The following is a 19,104-nucleotide window of genomic DNA, read 5'->3' as shown; positions in this document are numbered from 1 at the left end:
ACTTGTGATCCCTCCCAGATCTGCATGCTGGGGAACTAAGCTTCTCCCCTGTCCTCGCCAAGGGAAGTGTTTATACTCAGCATCAAAAGCACTGGGCACTGGCCACTGAGCTTGGGGTGTAGCTCAGTAGGAAGAAGGCTCACCTAGCATACTCTATGTCTACTTCCCAGCAAAACTCGCAAACACACACACACACACACACACACACACAGCACACAGAGTACAGTGGCTCATTTACCTGCTAACCTAAGAGTTTTATTTATTTATTTATTTTGGTTTTTCGAGACAGGCTTTCTCTATGTTATCTTGGCTGTCCTGGACTCGCTTTGTAGACCAGGCTGGCCTCAAACTTACAGTGATCTGCCTGCCTCTGCCTCCCAAGTGCTGGGATTAAAGGCGTGTGCCACTACACTCAGCCATAAGAGTTGTTTTTAAAATGAGAAAAAAAAAGTGAGAACTGCTAAAGACTTTGAGGGAACAAAAGGTCATAGAATAAAAAAAAAGTGAATTTCAAGATCTCCATCCCATTCCCTTTTTTACAAACAAGAGAGATGAAGCTGGAACCCAGAGACTGCGCTACTTTTTAATTCAGGCTCTTTGCTTCCTGACATACAATATAGGATGGAAGGTGTGGGTGATGAGGGACACAAACATGACAACTATTACAAGAAAGCCATGAGAGATAGTCAAGGAAAAACAAACAAAGAAAACCCCCTAATCCCCCCCCCCCCCACACACACACAAAGGCAGAATAGCAAAGGATGGATCAGGATGGCATCAGAGGGGCCAGGGCCACCGGTCTCTCAGTTTTGTTTTGTTTTTAAATATATTTTATTGATTTATTCATATTACATCTCAATTGTTATCCCATCTCTTGTATCCTCCCATTCCTCCCTCGCTTCCATTTCCCCCCTACTCCCCTCCCCTATGCCTGTGACTGAGGGGGACCTCCTCCCCCTGTATATGCTCATAGGGTATCAAGTCTCTTCTTGGTAGCCTGCTATCCTTCCTCTGAGTGCCACCAGGCCTCCTCATCCAGGGGACGTGGTCAAATATGAGGCACCAGAGTACGTGTGAAAGTCATACCCGACTCTCCACTCAACTGTGGAGAATGTCTGGTCCATTGGCTAGATCTGGGTAGGGGTTCAAAGTTTACTGCACATATTGTTCTTGGCTGGTGCCATAGTTTGAGCAAGACTCCTGGGCCCAGATCTGCCCATCATAGTGTTCTTCTTGTAGGTTTCTAGGACCCTCTGGATCCTTCTATTTCCCCATTCTCCCATGCTTCTCTCACCTAGAGTCCCAATAGGATGCCCTCCCCTCTGACCCACTTTCCTGGTAAGTGAAGACTTTCATGGGACATATCCCTTGGGCTAGTGTCCAGATATAAGTGAGTATATACCATTTGAGTCTTTGTGCTTCTGGGTTAACTCATTCATTATGATCATTTCTAGTTCAATCCATTTGTCCACAAATTCCAGAAATTCCTTGTTTTTAATAGCTGAGTAGTATTCCATAGTGTAAATGTACCACAATTTCTTTATCCATTCTTCTACTGAGGGACACTTAGGCTCTTTCCAGGTTCTGGCTATTATGAATAAGGCTGCTGTGAACATGGTTGAGCAAATGTTCTTGTTGTGTGCTGGAGCATATTCTGGGTATATTCCAAGGAGTGGAATAGCTGGGTTTTGAGGAAGCCCTATTCCCAGTTTTCCAAAGTGGCTGTACTAGTTTGCATTCCCACCAGCAATGAAGGAGTGTTTCTCTCTCTCAAATTGGAGACCCAGATATGAATCCATACACATATGGTCACTTGATTTTTGACAAAGAAGCCAAATCTATTCAATGGAAAAACGATAGCATCTTCAACAAATGGTGCTGGTCTAACTGGATGTCTACGTGTAAAAAAACGCAATTGGACCCATATTTGTCACCATGCACAAAACTCAAATCCAAGTGGATCAAAGACCTCACCATAAAACCAGAGACACTAAGTCAGTTAGAAGAAAAAGTGGGGAAGAGCCTGTAACACATTAGCACAGGAAACAACTTCCTGAATAGAATACCAACAGCCCAGGCCTTAATGTCAACAATTAATAAATGGGACCTCATGAGGCTGAGAAGCTTCTGTAAGGCAGGAGACACTGTCAAAAGAACAAAGCGACAGCCTACAGACTGGGAAAAGATCTTCACCAATCCTACATCTGACAAAGGTCTAATATCCAAAATATATAAAGAACTCAAGAAATTAAACACCACCAAACCAAATAACCCGATTGAGAAATGGGGCTCAGAACTAAACAGAGAATTCTCAACAGAGGAATATCGAATGACTGAGAAACACTTAAAGAAATGCTCAACCTCTTTAGTCATCAGGGAAATGCAAATCAAAACAACTCTGAGATTCCATCTTACACCCATCAGAATGGCTAAGATCAAAAATTCAAGTGACACCACAGTTTTTTTTTTTAAGGACCATTGACCATTCATTCACATTAAAGAGGTGAGGTACTTGGCTTCACTCACTAGTAGGTTAAAAAAAAAACAAAACACTCAAAAAAACAAGAAGGTGACTGGCCCATTCTTGCTCAGACTATTAAACTCTCCCATCCCTCCCAGCTCTCCTACATTCTCTATAAAAAGAGGCTCCAATGCAGCCAACCATTAGAGAAAGCAACATGAAAAAAATTCCCCCTTTAAAGGACCGATGGAATAAGAAAGGATTTAAAATTTTCTTTTTATTCAGGCAAGTCTAGATTTTAATTTTGGCTTTGCCAAAGGATCCTCAACATACCAATGCTCAAAGCCATTCTGAAAAGTGGAGTGGATCCAGCCAACACAATTGTTTTGCTTGTGTGCTCCTGACCCAAGGCAGATGCCATTTGCAGAGGGGTGCCCTCACCTTTTGATGCCTGTCCCCGACTTGAAGAGTTTAAGCAATTTAGACCAATGACATCTCAAGTTTGAATCTGCTTACAGCCAAACCTTAAGAGCAAGTCTGGATGAAGGTGCAGTTATGGGAATTCCAAGTTGGCCATCCTCCTTTCTCTTTTCCCTGGCCTTTAGTTTGTAAGATGTACCCCAGAAAACAAACAGGTTTTTTTCTTGCTAAAAACAACAACAACAACAACAACAACAACAACAACAAATGAGTATACCTAGCCAAGTGCTTAATAAAGAAGGAACGAGTGCCGGAGAGATGGCTCAGTGGTTAAGAGCACTTGTTGCTTTTGCAGAGGCTCAGGTCCCAGCATGGCAGCTCACAACTGTCCCTCACGCCAGCTCCCGGGGGATCAGATGCCCTCCTATGACCTACATGGGCTCCAGCCACACACATGGTACACATACACACAAGCAGGCAATACACACACACCCACACACACACACACACACACACACACACAAATAAGGTAATTAAATATAAAGGTAAAATTTAAAAAAACAAAGAAGCAACAGTGAATAGGCCACGTTCTCTGTTCTCTGTCTCAGTCAGAACGTCCTTTCTAATACATTGAAGGAGTGACTGTCATCGAGGGTCACATCCAGGTCCCCTATGAGCTGACCCCAACCACTTGAACCGACAGAGCTCTTCACTCTCCATGGGTGCACCATGGGCAGGCTGCCTTCAAGTCCCACATTTGCTCACTGTGAGCATATGGCTTCGATGGAGTTACCTAACCCCTGTACACCTTGATTTCTTCATCCACTTTACGAGTTCAGGCCTAATGGGGATCTAGTAGGGCTGGTGTGAAGAACAGAGGCATAAACGAAATCGTCCACCTTAAAAGTGCTCAGTATGAAAAAGGGCTCGAAGGCTAGTTGGTTCCAATAAGGCAATTGGTTCTGAGTTTGAGTCTACTGCACATCTGAGTATCGGTAGCTTAGAGGTGTGACTCCGGAAGGCTGACAAAGGTGTCATCTAGCTGTGCCAGCTGTGCTGCAACAATTGGTCGATATCTCAAAGAGCTTGGAAAGGAGAGCCCCTCCCCTTCCTTCCTTGGGCTCGCCTCTTCCTATACCTTAATGGTCACCAGCCTAGGGGCGGCACACACAGGCGCGCCAACCTGTGTGCAAGTTTTCAGGGAATGTCTGCAAGCTCCGGTCACCATGCCAGGTGGCTCTTTAGTTCTCCTTCCCCTCTTCTGAGCTCCAGCCTCCATCCAGTTCCTGGAGCTACTGGCTCTCCAGCCTGGAAACGCCCTAAAACCCATCTCATTTTCTTATGTGTGTGTGTGGGGGGGGGGGGAGGAGCGGGGGGGGGGAGCTAAGAAAACAAAGCCCTACATAGGAAGCTGCTCAGGGTCACCTGACTAGTTAGTTCAGACCCAGTAGTGGGTAGTGGTTAGCTCTCCTCCACTCTCTGGTCCACCACACCTGGCCTACTCACTCCCGCTAACTTTGGGTTTTGATTCAGGTGGACAAGATCCTTGCTCCTTGACACACACACACTTAGACTTTGTTCAGCTGTCCTGCCACCTTCCTGGCCTGGTCCGCCGCAGGCTCACTCACCTCCTCTATCTCTTTCCATGTAACCCTTCTGTGCCTTGGCCCACAGAGCTGCCCAGGGCAGCCACAGCAAACCAGCCTGTGCCTTAGGGCATCCCCCTCAGGAAGTGCGCCTGGGCCCCCCCCCCCCCGCTCCTCCCCCCCCAAATGAGGACCACCCAGGTTCAGGAGGGGCCCAGAGTCTGCTCCTTCCCTCTGTAGCCTCCTTCGCTGCATCGGTTTCAAGGACTCAAGGCTCCCTTTGCCCAGGCTGGTCCTCACATTCCTGTCTTCCGTTCTCTCTGCTTCTCTGGCTTTTTCTTTCTCTCCTTCCCGGGGTCGCGTTCAGTCTGCATCTTCTGGGATCACCTGGCTTCTTGGTGCTCCTTGGACCCTGCCTTGCGTCTCTCTCTATCCTTTTCTCCTTCCTTCTCTCCTCCCTCTCCTTCCTTCTTCCCCTTCAACACATCTGTTTCTAATCCGAGCGCTCAGAGGCGCCCGTTTGAAACAAAAAGCTCCCCCCACCCTCAAAACCTGGCACAGAAAACCCTGGATGAACCTTTCCTCCCTAGCTCTCCACTTTCCCCTGGTACTCCTGAAACCAAACCACGCGCTAAAAAGTACCCTCCACACCAAACCGTTCTCTGCCAAACTCCACCAGGAAACGCCCCCACCCCGTAGCTGGCTGGAGGGCCCAGATGTGTGAGACATTTCCATGGCCGACTGGGCGGTCCTCCGCTGCCAGATGCGCCCCTCGGTGGCGGGGAGGCAGGGACCGAGTGGTTGCCGCACTCCAGGACTGCGGGGACCAAGGTGCTGAAGGCGGGTCTCCACCCAAACGCAGGGTGGCATTTTCCCAGGGCCATCCAAACTCCCGCCCTCCCCAAGGCACTCACCTAGCCAGAGGAAGAAGAGGGACATCCCGATCCCCGGACACGGGCACTTCCCGGCTCAGCGCTGCCTGGCTGCAGAGGGACCGAGCGCAGCCAACGGACCTTCTGTGAGCAGGGCGCGGCGCCTCGGGGTGCGCGCAGGGGGCTGCAGCCATGTGCGGGCGCCGGCCCCGCGCCCGGGTCCCCTGCGCGCTGCGCTCCGGGGACACCGAGGGCTTTTAGCCCTGGCTCCACCAGCTCGCACCGAGAAGGGGGCCGGGCCCAGGGTCAGGAGGAGAAGGCGAGGCGGCAAGGCGCTACCGCTTCGTGGAACACTTTTCCCTGTTTGGAAAGAAAACCGACTGGAGAAAGAGAGAAAAAAATTGAGCTGGAACCACACGGCTGCCTCCTACCGCAGCCCCTCCCTCCATCCCTCCCCTCGCCCTCCCTTCCCTTCGCTCCCGCCCTCCCTCTCTGCGTTTGGGGTTAGCTGCTGGGGTTGCTTTACCTCCCACCCGGGAGGGAGGGCCGCGGCCCGGGGTGATCGAGGGGGGCGCACAGTGCCAACTAATGCGGTGCAGGAGAGAATCCGCAGCACTTCGGCCAAGAGCCGGTGGATGCGGCCTTCTCAATTCTGTTTTTTCTCTCCTTGATCTCTCTAATCTCTCTGCTCTTTTGTATATTTTCCCCCTCACAAAGCTCTATGGCTAGCGCTCTCTCTCTCTCTCTCTCTCTCTCTCTCTCTCTCTCTCTCTCTCTCTCTCTCTCTCTCTCATTTCTTTTGGTGGGGGGCGGGGCGGGGCAACACAGGGTCTCACTATGTAGCTCTTTGTTGGCGTGGAAGGCTGTCAACGTAGACCAGTCTGGCCTCGAACTCACAAAGATCTACCTGCCTCTGAGCACACCACCAGGCCACATTTTTCTTCATTTTTTTTTTCTTCCCTCTTCTCCTCTCCTTTCTTCCTCTCCCCTCTTGTTTGCTCAACCTTTCATTTCTCCTGTCCCTTCCAGGTTTGGTTCGGTTTGTATGAAATCACCAGGGCTGCCGTATAAATAGTGGGTTTGTTCAGTAGTGGGTCATTAAAACAGTTTTTCTGGCCTTTCTGTTTGGACCTTTGTTGCCACGCGTGGCCTTTGCATTTGCTCCTCGTGTTTGCTATTCATAGTCACCTGGTATTAAATCTGTTCAGGGCTAAGCAGCCACTCTCCTAGAGAAGTGAGAAGCCAGGGTTCAAGGAAATGGTGATGCATTAAGAAGCATCATGGTGATGCAGTACATGGGAGGCTGAGGCAGGAGGATAGCCAGGAGTTCAAATCCATCCTGGGCTACTTAGTGAGTTCCAGGACAATCTGAGCTAGTTGTAACCAGCTTTACAGGGATAATGAAATATTAGATATGTGAATCCTGCAACCTGGACATCAGACTATTAAAACAATGAATCCCAACAAACTGGAATTCCCCCCAGGAATGTCATATTGGGAGAAGAGAGAGTTTGATGTCTGGGCCAGCCAGAGAGACAATTTTTTTTTCCTAAAAGGAATTTACAATTGTCAGACCACTTTGGTGGAGAGGCAGAAGCCTGGTGATGGGCAGGATCACTCCTTGATTGGGAACTGTTGGATAAGAACTCAGGCTCTGCTTAAGGACACAGGAGATGCGTTGTGGCAGAGGGCCATGGTATCTCTGTCCCTCAATGAGACTGCAGGAATCCTGCGAAGGAGGTGGCAGAGGGCAAGAGACTGGTGGGTCTAGAGAGGAAAGCCTGGAGTCACCCTTGCTACTTGACCTGCTGTGAGGAAGGACCAGAGAAGAAAAAGGGCGGTGGGAACTGCTCAGGTCTCAGGAGCTCTGAGCTCTTCCCTGGCATTTTTTCTTGCACTGTGGTCCTGGCTCGTGGATGTCCCTGGAGGACTGGCTGAGGGTGCTGCCACTCACCTTTAGTCTGGGAGCTGGGACCAGAGCCTGAGAGGCATTCATATGAACAATTAACACCCCCCCTTGGGTGTCCTTTCTCCATCCCTCCTTTCTGGCTCCCATAGCCCCTTAGGACTGGCTTAGCCCTTCCCAGTTGTACTGAAAGTCAGCCCCAGTTCACAGAGGAGGAAAGCAGAGTCCGGGAGCGATTGCACAACTCTTACCTTATTTAGAAATGTCAAAAGCCTGCGTTGTTCTTGGGGTTTTAGGATATTAATAATTCCAAACCTTGCTTCTCCCCCACCTTCCCACATTCTGTCCTGAGACTCCAATGCAGGCTTCATTCCTGGGCATTCTTATTCTGTTTTAGAGGGTGTGAAATTGTCTCTTAGGAGGTAAAAGGTCCTGCTCTAGCTCAGAAAACATTAAAGCCTCCTTCCAACAACCAATCATTTAAAATGCTACACTTGTATTATGAAATATTTAAATATTAAATATTTTTATTTGGTTCTGGAGTAAAATTGTATGTGTGTGTGTGAATGAGTTTGTATGTCTGTATATGAGTGTGTGTATATGAATGTGTTTATGTGTGTTTATGTGCATGTGTGTATATGTGTGTGTGTGTATATGTGTATGTGTAGTTATGCATGTGTGTGAGTGTGTATATGTGTGAGTGTGTGTGTATGTATGTATATGTGTGTGTGTGTTTGTATGTGTGTGAGTGTGTGTATGTATGTATATATGTGTGTGTTTGTATGTGTATGAGTGTGTATATGTGTGAGTATGTGTGTATGTTTTATGTGTGTGAGGGAGGGAGAGTGTGTGTGTGTGTGTGTGTGTGTGTGTGTGTGTGTGTGTTGGCAGTTTCTGAGACAGATTCTGACTGGCTAGCCCTATTTGTCCTGGAACTCACAATGTAGTACTGGCTCCTAGTTTATGATAGCCTCCTGCATCTGCCTCCAAAGTGCTAGGATTAAGGTGTATGGCACCATAGCTGGCAAATTTTTCACTTTTTAACCACTTATCTAATAGTGTGTATCTACAAATGTGTTGGAAAGTGAATTTTTATTTTTAAAAAGTCATTTGTTTTGATTTTTAAAAAAGATTTATTTATTTATTTTATGTAGATGAGTGCTCTATCTGCATGTACACCTGCATGCCAGAAGAGGGCATCAGATCCCAGTTCTAGATGGTTGCGAGCCATCATGTGATTACTGGGAATTGAACTCAGGACCTCTGGAAGAGCAGACAGTGCTCTTAATCTCTAAGTCATCTCTCCAGCCTCAGAAAGTGAATTCTTTATAAAGGCTGAGTGAGGTAGGAAGGAGACTATAGGAAAGATACTCTTTTGTTATTTCCGATTCACAGCTTAAAAAAAATGCTTGACATCATTTCAGACGCACCGAAAAATAGTAAAGATAGTACAAAAGTCCCTGGATGCCCTTTACTGGGTTTCCCCTCTTTATTGCTTTTTAGGAAAGGTGCATCGTGTATGCTTCTAAAATACCATTTCTATCCCACTGCTAACATTCTCACTGCTGCTCTGGCTGGAGGGATGTGTACCTGAAGTCAGGCATGTTTCAGTGTAGCAGATTTGTGTCTAGATCCACATCACCCAACTGAGACTGTCAAGATGCCTTGGTTCCCAGGTTTTTAGTCATCAGCTGGGGTAATTAGAGCATGCTGAGATGAGACCTTAAGTACGTATTTTCTCCAGGTCCAAAGTCCCCGTGGCCACTAGGGAGTAGATGCATCTTCCTTAGATAGGCAACACACCAGTGATCCAAATCTAAAGTAGAGCTTCTGCGGACATGTAATAGCATTCCCCTGTCTGCTGGTGCTGGGTCCCTTGGGAGAATCCAAGGATTTTTGTGACACTCTTACCTTTCTTTGGAGGGCCATCAAGGCCAGAGGGCGAGATGACTTCAGCATGTAAAATGTAAAATGGTTTAACAGCAACCCCCCCCCCCCAAAAAAGAAGTTGTGTTTCTAGTTAACTCTGGCAATAAAAACAAACGTTGGGAGTTCCAAGAAAGGAAAGCACAGCATGGGGTAGGATGGTTGTAGAACAAGGCCTCAGCCTTGAGGATGAATAGAACTGAAACAGACAGAGGGCCAAAGACATGGAGTCTACATAGTTAGGAGACGCTGATTGAAAAGGAAAAATGAAATGATAGCTGAATGTTAAAGCAAAACCCTGCGGAACATGGGACCGAAGTAAGACTGCGAATGCTTCTGAACAACAGGCAAAGGCTTCTGGAATGTGTTCAGCATCAAAGTCATGTTAACAGGAAATACCTTGACGACCACAAGGCTTGGTGAGCAATGGAGAACCTTAGCATCCCCCTCAGGCCTGTCCATATTCCTACTCCAAGTTTTCATGTGAGCATTTGACATCATCTCAGTATTTTGGCTTTTTGTTTGTCTGGTTTGCTTTGGTTTCTTTTTGTGTCAGAGTCTCGTGTAGCTCAGGCTGGCTTTAAACTTGATATATAACTAGGAAGACCTTACACTCCTGATCTTCTTGCCTCCGTTTCCTAAGTGTTTAGATTACAGGTATGCGCTCTCAAGCCCAGCTGTCTCTAGATTTTGTAGAATGATGATCTGAATATACAGCTTCAAGAGTCGATTAGCTAGAGATGTATCTCATGCAATGAGGCCCAGAATTCAACCTACCATTTCACATTAAGCCAGGCATGGTGGTGCATATGTGCAGTCCCAGTTGCAGGAGGAAGAGACAGGAGGGTCAGAAGTTCAAGGTCATCCTCAGCTGCATGACACCTTTGAGGCCAGTGTGGGCTACTTGAGATCCTGTCCCCCAAGAAGAAAGAGGAGGAGGAAGAGGAGAAGGAAAGGAAGAGTAGGAAGAAGAAGAAGAAGAAGAAGAAGAAGAAGAAGAAGAAGGAAGAGAATGGAGGAAACACTTGTTGCTTAGCTGATAGTAGTGGCATGTGCTTGTAATCTCTGTATTGGGAAGGGCTGCTGTGCATTCAAGGTTGGGCTACAGAGTGAGACCCTATCCCAAAACAAAGCAGAGATCTATGTCCTGTATTCTTATTCTTGCTCTATGGAATGCCAAAGAGTGCCATCCTAAACATCTCCTCTAGGAAAATCCTAGGGCCTGCATGAGGTAGGGGGTGTATGATGCCTTGGAGGTACCCTAGGAGCTAGTTAGGATATGTCATGTTTAATGCTTGATGGCAGGAACACGGACGGGGAAAGAAACAGAAGATGCATGAAAGAAAGATTAGATAGGGCAAAGTGTCTAACAGTTACTGTGTATGGGAGAGGGTGGGGTAGACAGAAGAGGCACCAAAAAGGAGGCTAAGAGACCTAAGAGTGTTCTATATGCCGATTTTTGTTGTTGGTGGTGTTTTTTGTTTGTTTGTTTGTTGCTACAGAGCTCTGGCTGTTTCAGAATGTGTTATATAACCCAACCCTCACTACAGTCCTCCTTTCTCTGCCTCCCATGTGCTGGGCCACTATACTAGGCTTTCTGTGTGTTAGGATCAATAGCAACCATCTATAGTCTTCGCAATATCATTACAATGAGGAGGTTGGGTTTGGAGGATGAAACTGATTGCACTGCATGCCATGGGTAGTAAACGACTAAGACACCATGTAAAGTAAGAAATGACAAGCCTCTTAGACCTCACTGCCTTTGGGTTGAACCTGACAAACTGGGGAAGTCAAGAGAGTCAACTTGCCAGGCTAAAGATAAATGACTCAATTACTTTGAGTGGTGGTAACATTGAAGGAAGATAACCATCCTCTATCTGTCCATCATCATTTCTATTTTTTTTTCAATCAGTCATTCAGAGTCGAGGGCATACGCCTAGATGCCTAGCAAAAATAAGACAACAAACAAACAACAAAACCCTCAGCAAGTTTCTTAGGTACCTAATATGAGCCAAGCACTAGAAAAATCAATGGTAACCAAAGAAAAGTTGTCCTTGCTCTCTAGAGCTTGGTGTGAGTTATGGGAGATGATGTAAAAAAAACAAAAACAAAAACAAAAAAAAACAATGCATGAAATGAGAGCTTGGAGCTCACTGTGGCGATCACAGCAAGACCCTGAGTTAGTTAGTGCATGGGTGTCAGAGACAAATGTCTGGGAGGAAAGCATGTGGATTCCTTCCCACGGGCAGAAGCCACCAGGTGAACTGAGCTGCGAGCAAGCAAGCACATCCAGAAGCCACACAGCAAGAAGCAGTCTGCCTGGGTGCCTGGGTAAGTTCTCTTTTTATTCCATGTATACAGAGCTCCATGCACTGTGGTGTCAGCTAACCACTAGTTCATACTGGGGCAACTTATGCTTGGCCTGTCTGCCACAGTGCTAATCAAAGTTTGCCCAGAGCCTTCATTCAGTCTGTTATGGAAGAGATAGCTGGATGCCACAATGGGGCTTTGGCAGTCCTTAATTCTTAAAGATTTATTTATTTATTATTTATTCATGCATGTGTGCCAGCTGGCCAGAAGAGGGCACCAGACCCCATTATAGATGGTTGTGAGCCACCATGTGGTTGCTGGGAATTGAACTCAGGTCCTTTGGAAGGACGGTCAGTACTCTTAACCTCTGAGCCATCTCTCCAGCCCCCAGCAGTCCTTAATTCTTAGTGGATTGGTGAAGATTCCTCATGCAAATTATTTGAAGTTATCCTCATTGGTCTATTCGTTTCATAAAGCTACCTGGAAGAAATCCTGATACCCAATGGATCACCAAACCGGTACCCAAACACAGGCAGAACTGTGTGAGCCGAAACCTACAGGTTGCAAGAGTTGCCTTGAAAAGGGGCCACAAGCTGCAGCACACTACTGATGACTCTATCCATGCCATGCAGCTTAGAGAAGGCACAGTACTCTCCAGCTCCCTCGTTATTGCTAACATAGTGATGTTTGTGCAATTCATATCTGATGAACAATTTAGGGTAGATGAAAAATTTAAAAGAACATCTACAAACGGAGGGGGGCTGACACAGTGGAAAGACAATGAACTCTGATATTTTTGCCATACCGCTGGGATCTATGCAGCAAGTCCCCTTCTACCCAGTACTGAGGACAAAACCCAGAGCACAGTATGTGCTGGACAAATGCTCTCCAGCTGAGGTATGCCCACAGCACAAATACATCTTTCCGTGCCTTTGAGGTCCTGGATTCACTTGTGTTGTACTTTCACAGATGAGGTCCAGGCTCCTGAGGACACAGTTGTGATGATGGGAAGGGTTCTGGGTTGGAGGCAGCAGGTTTGACAGCTATGAATAGGTCCCAAGAGTCACTGCACCGACCTCTCCTTTGCTTAGCATCGCTATGGCGAGGAAATGTCTGTGCGGTGAAGGTGCCTGCTGCAGCGTCTAACACATATGGGACTTGGTAAATATTTGTTCCAACTAAAGCTGAAGTGGAGTTCATAGAATTCCATTCTGTGCAATAAACAGAGCCAATTTCTGTCTCATTTCCTTTTTCTACTCAAACAAGGTTATCTTTATATATTCTTTCCTGTCCTACGAGGATGCTTCTGAGCTTGGCTATTCAGTGTGTTTCTTTTTATGGCTGGACAGTAAGAGGCCCCAGCTGGCTTTCAAGGTTTTGCCAGGATAACTTTAATGGAGGCTGTGCCTGGGGGGCCCTGTGTGCTAAGGGAGCCTAAGTAATGAAGTGCTCTCCTTACCCTGGGACAGAAAGTGTCTGTTTTCTTCCCTAAGGGCCAGGACAAGGAAGAGGTAGGAATGTCTGGATACTGTTCTATCCTCACAACTCAATGTGGAACTCCCAAGTTCCCACCTGTGTGTGTGGTGCCCCCAAAGAGGTAGGGGCTCGGTGGGGCTTGCGTTTCTCGGAGGATATTTGTTTGTGAAGAAAAGCTCTTAACCCATCTCTGCAACGAAACCCCGGGTTCAAGGTCTGTCCCTCCACCTTGTGGGGCTTTGAGGGGGATGGGGGACTCAAGAGGAGGGCATTCACCCCGGAGCCCTTGCTAGCTGTTCCGCCTTCTTCCCTGAGAGCATCCTTCCCTTTTAGTTCGTATGGAACTGAAAGTCCAACATGATTCTGAGAGTTAGTCTTCGTCATCGTGACTGTCAACATGGCTGGATTGTAATCATTATGGAAAAACACCTCTGATTTTGTTTATGAAGGTCTTTCCCCAAAAGTTAACCTGAACAAGGAAAACCCTCCCTGAACGTGGGAATCATCATCTAATAGACCGGGGTCCCGGCCTGAATAAAAAGGAGAAAGTGCCAGGTGGTGGTTGCGCACAGCCTTTAATCCCAGCACTTGGGAGGCAGAGGCAAGCTGATTGCTGTGAGTTCGAGGCCAGCCTGGTCTCCAAAGTGAGTCAAGGACAGCCAAGGCTACACGGAGAAACCCTGTCTCAAAAAACAAAAAACAAACAAGAGAGAGAGAGAGAGAGAGAGAGAGAGAGAGAGAGAGAGAGAGAGAGAGCCAGCTGAGCACCAGCGCTCTTCTCTCATCCGTCTGCTGCTTCTGAGGAGCTGACTCCTTCCTTCCCCCTGCCTTCACCACCATGCTGGACTCTACTCTCAACCTGTGACTTAAAGTAACCTTTCTTAAGTTGCTTTTGGCAGGTATTTCATCACAGCAGTGAGATCTAATCTCTAACCTGAGCACAATCCTTAACCCTTCTCTGCCTGTATGCTTTCACAGTGACATTTCTCATTTGGCTGTTGAGAAGATTGCTAGGGTCTGTAAGGAAGGTTCACAGCATGGGGTGTCATGGGACTCAGTTCAGCTCCTCTGACTCAGCTTCTCTTTATTTACAAATGAGTAGAGCTTGGTGACTTCCTAAGAAGCACACAGAAGGGGGGAGGGTAGAAAAGAATAATATTCCTAGCTGGGCTGTGATGGTGGTGCATGCCTTTGATCCCAGCACTTGGGAGACAGAGGCAGGCAGAGCTCTGTGAATTTGAGGCCAGCCTGGTCTACAGAGAGTTACAGAATAGCCAGGGCTACACAGAGAAACCCTGTCTCTGAAAATAAAAACAAACGAACAAAAAGTCACCTCTCCAGTTTTTTCTTCCAGTGCTCCTGGGGGTGGAATGGAAAAACATAACAACAACAACAACAACAACAACAACAAAGAATACTCCTAAAGAGGACATGGTGGTACTTGCTGTAATTCCACCAACCCAGGAGACTCATGAATTCAAGACTAGCCTGGGCTACAAAGAGATACTGATCTCAAAAATAAAAAGTTATTTTTAAAAAGTCTTTTAAAAGAGTATCTCCGTGTTCTTTCCTTTCCTCTCATTGTTCCCCATCTTGGAGTTGGCAATAAAAGGAGAAGAAGGGCTTGTTCTAATCGATCACACTCAGAATTGCCCCCAGGACATGCACAAAAGAGCTACTATCAAGTACTAGGACTCAGAGTCTTAGGGTGACAGGAGTATCAGGGATGGTGGACTTAACGTCCTTACTTCCCTGTGAGGACAACTCCCAGGGCCACACAGCTAGCTGGCAGCACGGAGGGACTGAGAACCTTCCTCTGACTCCTAATTGCATGCTCTTGCCACTGACCCCCCCCCCCACTGGCCTGCTGTGGTGTCTCAGTGGCATCTCCTCCAAGGCAAAGACCACCCAGTGGGTGAGCAGATCTATGCCCACCCTCATTCTGTAACTGAACCATGACCCAGATGATTTTTTCCCCCTCTAAAATCCCAATATCATTTCTCTCTGTTGCTGTGTAGGCACCTGGCAGAGAACAGAAATCACGAAACTGGGAGGCAGGAAAGGTCTTTATCTTCCCTGCTAGGGGTGGGATGGGAATGCGGTGGAGGGCAGCAGTGGCCAGAGCAGTGAGGTTTCTGCCAGCTTGAGGGCCTGAAAACGCATTCCAGCCTGAGTCCACATTCACCGCACCGCTATGCAGCTGTTCAGTTGGATGGCTGTGTGAGTGCCTTGCAGTGCAACTTCCTCATTTTGCAGTCACCCAGGGAAGTTCTAGCTCAGGATTAGGCGCGAGTCGGAGGCACAGCCAAGTCTGCAACCAAGCTGCTTTGTCAGGAGTTCTTTTTCTCTTTCTAGAGTATGGACAGAGACCTCACAGAAGGACTATACCTCTTCCCAAAGGACCAGGAACAAAAATAGAAAACTAGGATGGTGCCCGCTGGCAGAAACAGGTGTGATAGGGCTGAGGAAAGGGCTGGGATTTTTTCCCCTCCTGCCCCTAGGCTTAACTGAAACCATACAATAAGACGGAGGAAGACACAGCACACGCAAATCCTGAATAGGTCTTGGTGTCCAGCCTGTGAGGCGCTTATGCTTTGTAGCTGAGATTCTCTGAGATGTCAGCAGCTGCTTGCAGCTGCTCGTTGACAAGACTGATGTGTGCAGTGGCCAAGCTCAGGAGATGGGAGGCGGGAAAGAACGTCACCCAACGCCCACAAGCAGAGAAGTCTTGTGACTCAGAACCAGGCTCTTACATCTTCCCCTGCAATACCATTCCTAGGAGGTGGGGGAAGGTAAGTGACAGCTGTGGCCAAAAGGAACAGTGTTCAACAGACAGACAATGGCAGTGGTGGACCATGATGGGGGATGTCAGCCAACCTGGCATCACCCTTTATTGAGCCAGCTTGAACTAATTATGAATTTCTCTGTGGCTCACTTAACCTATGGGAAGGAAGGAAGAAAGGAAGATAGTGACTTGTGAACCTCAGTTCTTTATGAAAGTGAGCTAAACACGACGAGGAGTCACTGCAGAACCTAGATGGAGTCCACCGTTGGTGTGGACTTGTGATAGACATAGTAGAATAAACTGAGGAAATCGAGCCCTGGTTCAGGACTAAGAGCTGACCTCTCCTTCAGCCCAGAGGAAGCACAGAGGGATATGGGGAGACAGTATGCACTGGCCCACCCACACCCATTTTAATCTAGTCACGCCCACTGCCACCAAGGAAGCTAGGGAGAAATGGTCACTTTACCAGGTTCCCTCACCCACAGGGAAGGCCACATGACATAACGCTAGCAATTAGTTAGGTTGTAACTGGGGCTGGAGAGTTGGCTCAGAAGTTAAGAGCACTGTCTGCTCTTCCAGAGGTCCTGAGTTCAATCCCCAGCAACCACATGGTGGCTCACAACCATCTGTAATGAGATCTGGTGCCCTCTTCTGACATGTAGGCACATGTATATACATAGTAAATAAATAAATAAATAAATAAATAAATAAATAAATAAGTAAGTAAGTAAGTAAGTAAGTAAATCTTAAAAAAAAAAAAAAAGGAAAAGGAAAATCTGCTAGGGAAATGTTAGTGAACAATTGCTCATAATGTGCTCAGGCCTAAACTGGGTTGTGCTTTTACAGGGCATGCAGTTTAAATTGGGGAGGGGTACATAGCATTTTCTTAAATACACAGATGCCTAAAATAAAACACAGGTATTGGCCTAAGATGGGTGCTGGTGAGGTGTTAATGCAACTGAAAAAGAGGGGACTCTTTCTTCTTTCGTAGCATCAGGGATTGCTTCCTGGAGAAAGCAGCATTCGAGGGTGAGTAGGACTTGAACTGGGCAAGGTTGGGAGACCAAGACAGAGTTTCGAGTCTCACCATAACAGCCCAAGCAGACTCCCCACTATTCCAAACCACATTATGGGAGTCAATTACAGCTCTGGACAATCAGGTGTAATTACACCTTATGCCCACAGAGAGCGCTTTCTTCTGAAGTCCTTTAAAGATCCAATCCACATTGTCCATCTGAAGGCAAGGAAGAGAGAAGGGCACTTCGATGACGTCAGTCTATGGCTCTATAGTTGTTTAGGAAGAGCATCTCTCTCTCCCCAGCCATCTCATTCCTCCCACAACTCTCCAACTTTATCTTCACCCATGAGACTCCTGGCCCTTGTGTGGTTGCCTGCAGGCATGGAGAGGTGGGTGTCATATCTAGGGAACATCTGCGCAGTGGATTCACACTCAGAGTGAAGCCATGAACTTTCTGGAAGGATCTGCGCTTTGGGTCCATTGTCCCTCAGAGCAGGTATTGCACTGCTTTTCCTGGGAGCCAGTGGACCTTTGGGAGGTTTCTGGATGAGCCTAGCACTGGTGGGACAAAGGCTTTCACTAAGGCCATTTCCTAGACCTTATGAACAAGCCAACCTGAACAATTATGTATATAAAAAAATCATCTGTCTGTATTCCTATTAAGGTCACACATACACTGGCCAGGTGTGGTGGTGCATGCCTTTAATCCCAGCATTCGTGAGGCAGAGGCAGGCAGATCGCTGTGAGTTACAGGTGAGCCTGGTCTACAAAGTGAGTCCAGGACAGCCAAGTCTACCCAGGGAGACCCTGTCTTGAAAAAACAAAACAAAACAAAACAAAACAAAACAAAATGTCCCTCCCCCCCTCTCTGAGATAACAATTGTTGGCACAACTGAGACCCTTGTGTAGTATTTATGAGAATGTTAAATAGCAAACAGCCACTGTGAAAAAATATTGAATTCCCTCTAAAAGTTGAATATAAATGTCTGAATTTATTCCTCAAGCAATTGAGAACAGGATCTCAAAGTGATATCTCCATATATATGTACAAAACGGCACCTACTTACAATAGCCCCAAAGCAGAGGTAATTTACCTGTCCATTAACTGATGAATGGATTAACAAAATGCATTTATCCATACAATGGAATTTGTGTATTTTAAATGTGCCATTTTTTGTTATTGTAGTGCTGGGGACTGAACCCAAGGATGCTTTCGTGCTGGGGGGCACTCTCATAACAGGAAGCCCTGTAAAAGGGCTCCTCAGCCCATACAGTGGAACAGTATTCAGCATTAAAAAGGAAGAAAGGTCCGAGGCAAACTACAATATGGATGAACCTTGAAGTCAATATGCCAACGGATATAAGCCATTTCCCAAAGGACATGTGCTGTATATGATTCCACTTATAAGAAGCCCGTGAACAATTAAATTCAAAGAGTAGAAATGGTGTGTTCTGGAGACTGAGAGGCAAAGATGTTGGGGGGTTCTTGTCTGTGATGGTTGCTCTTGATTGTTAACTTGATAAAGTTTGGAATCACCATGGAAACACACATGTGGTTGTGGCTGTGAGGGTACTTCCAGAAAAGTTCAACTGAGAAGAAAAGACACGCTCAGAATGTGAACGACACCATCCAATGGAGAAAGGGAACTGAGTACCAGTGGTCATCTCTCTGCTTTCGGACCATGACGCCAAGTGACCAGCTGCCTCCGAGCCCTGCTTCCCTGCCTTCCCCACCAAAATGCACTGTTTCCCTTCTTAATCCACCGGCCAGAGTAAACTCTTCCTCCTTTAAGTGGCTTCTTGTCAGGGCTTTGCTCACAGTAATGAGGATGTAAGTAATACAGTGTTTAGGAGGTACGAACTTCCTGTTTGAGGAAAGGAAAGTTCTGGCAAAGGATGATAGTACCACTGCACAATAATACGTGAACCATAAGCTTATTAAGTTTGATCTAGGAGTGTTACTTGAGATCCTGAGTTCCATCCTCAGTGCCATAAGAAGACATAAATCTAAGCTTGGCATGGTGGTCGCAGCTGGAAGTCATAGCCCTTGAGAGGTGGAGGTAGGAGCATCAGGAATTAAAAAAGTCATCCTCACCTACACAGCGAACCTGAGGCCAGTTTCAGCTACATCAGGTCAGATTCTAGAACTATGACGATGGTAACAACCACAACTCCCCCGATTGTTTTTGCTTTTGTTCTTCGAGACAGGGTTGCTCAGTGTAGCCCTGGCTGTCCTAGAACTCCCTCTGTAGGCCAGGCTGGCCTTGAACGCATAGAGAGTCCCCCTGCCACTGCCTCCTGAGTACAGGGTTTAAAGGCATGCACCATCACCACCTTGTTCACA

General features: G+C 47.0%; 1 protein-coding gene across 1 annotated transcript in view; it reads right to left on the bottom strand.

The window, feature by feature from the left end:
* The window catches only part of CLMP (CXADR like cell adhesion molecule), a 105,499-nt gene extending 99,794 nt beyond the window's left edge, over positions 1 to 5,705 (bottom strand). Inside the window, exon 1 of the mRNA XM_084782510.1 lies at positions 5,382 to 5,705. Coding sequence (XP_084638636.1) covers positions 5,382 to 5,406 — 25 coding nt within the window. The 5' untranslated portion in view covers positions 5,407 to 5,705. The remainder of the gene's footprint in view (positions 1 to 5,381) is intronic.
* Between the last annotated feature and the right edge of the window lie 13,399 nt (positions 5,706 to 19,104).

Source organism: Acomys minous (assembly GCF_964271855.1).
Source record: "Acomys minous genome assembly, chromosome: 5".
NCBI lineage: Eukaryota > Metazoa > Chordata > Mammalia > Rodentia > Muridae > Acomys > Acomys minous.
The sequence above is the reverse complement of the archived record's forward strand: the minus strand, read 5'-3'. Positions and strand labels throughout refer to the sequence as shown.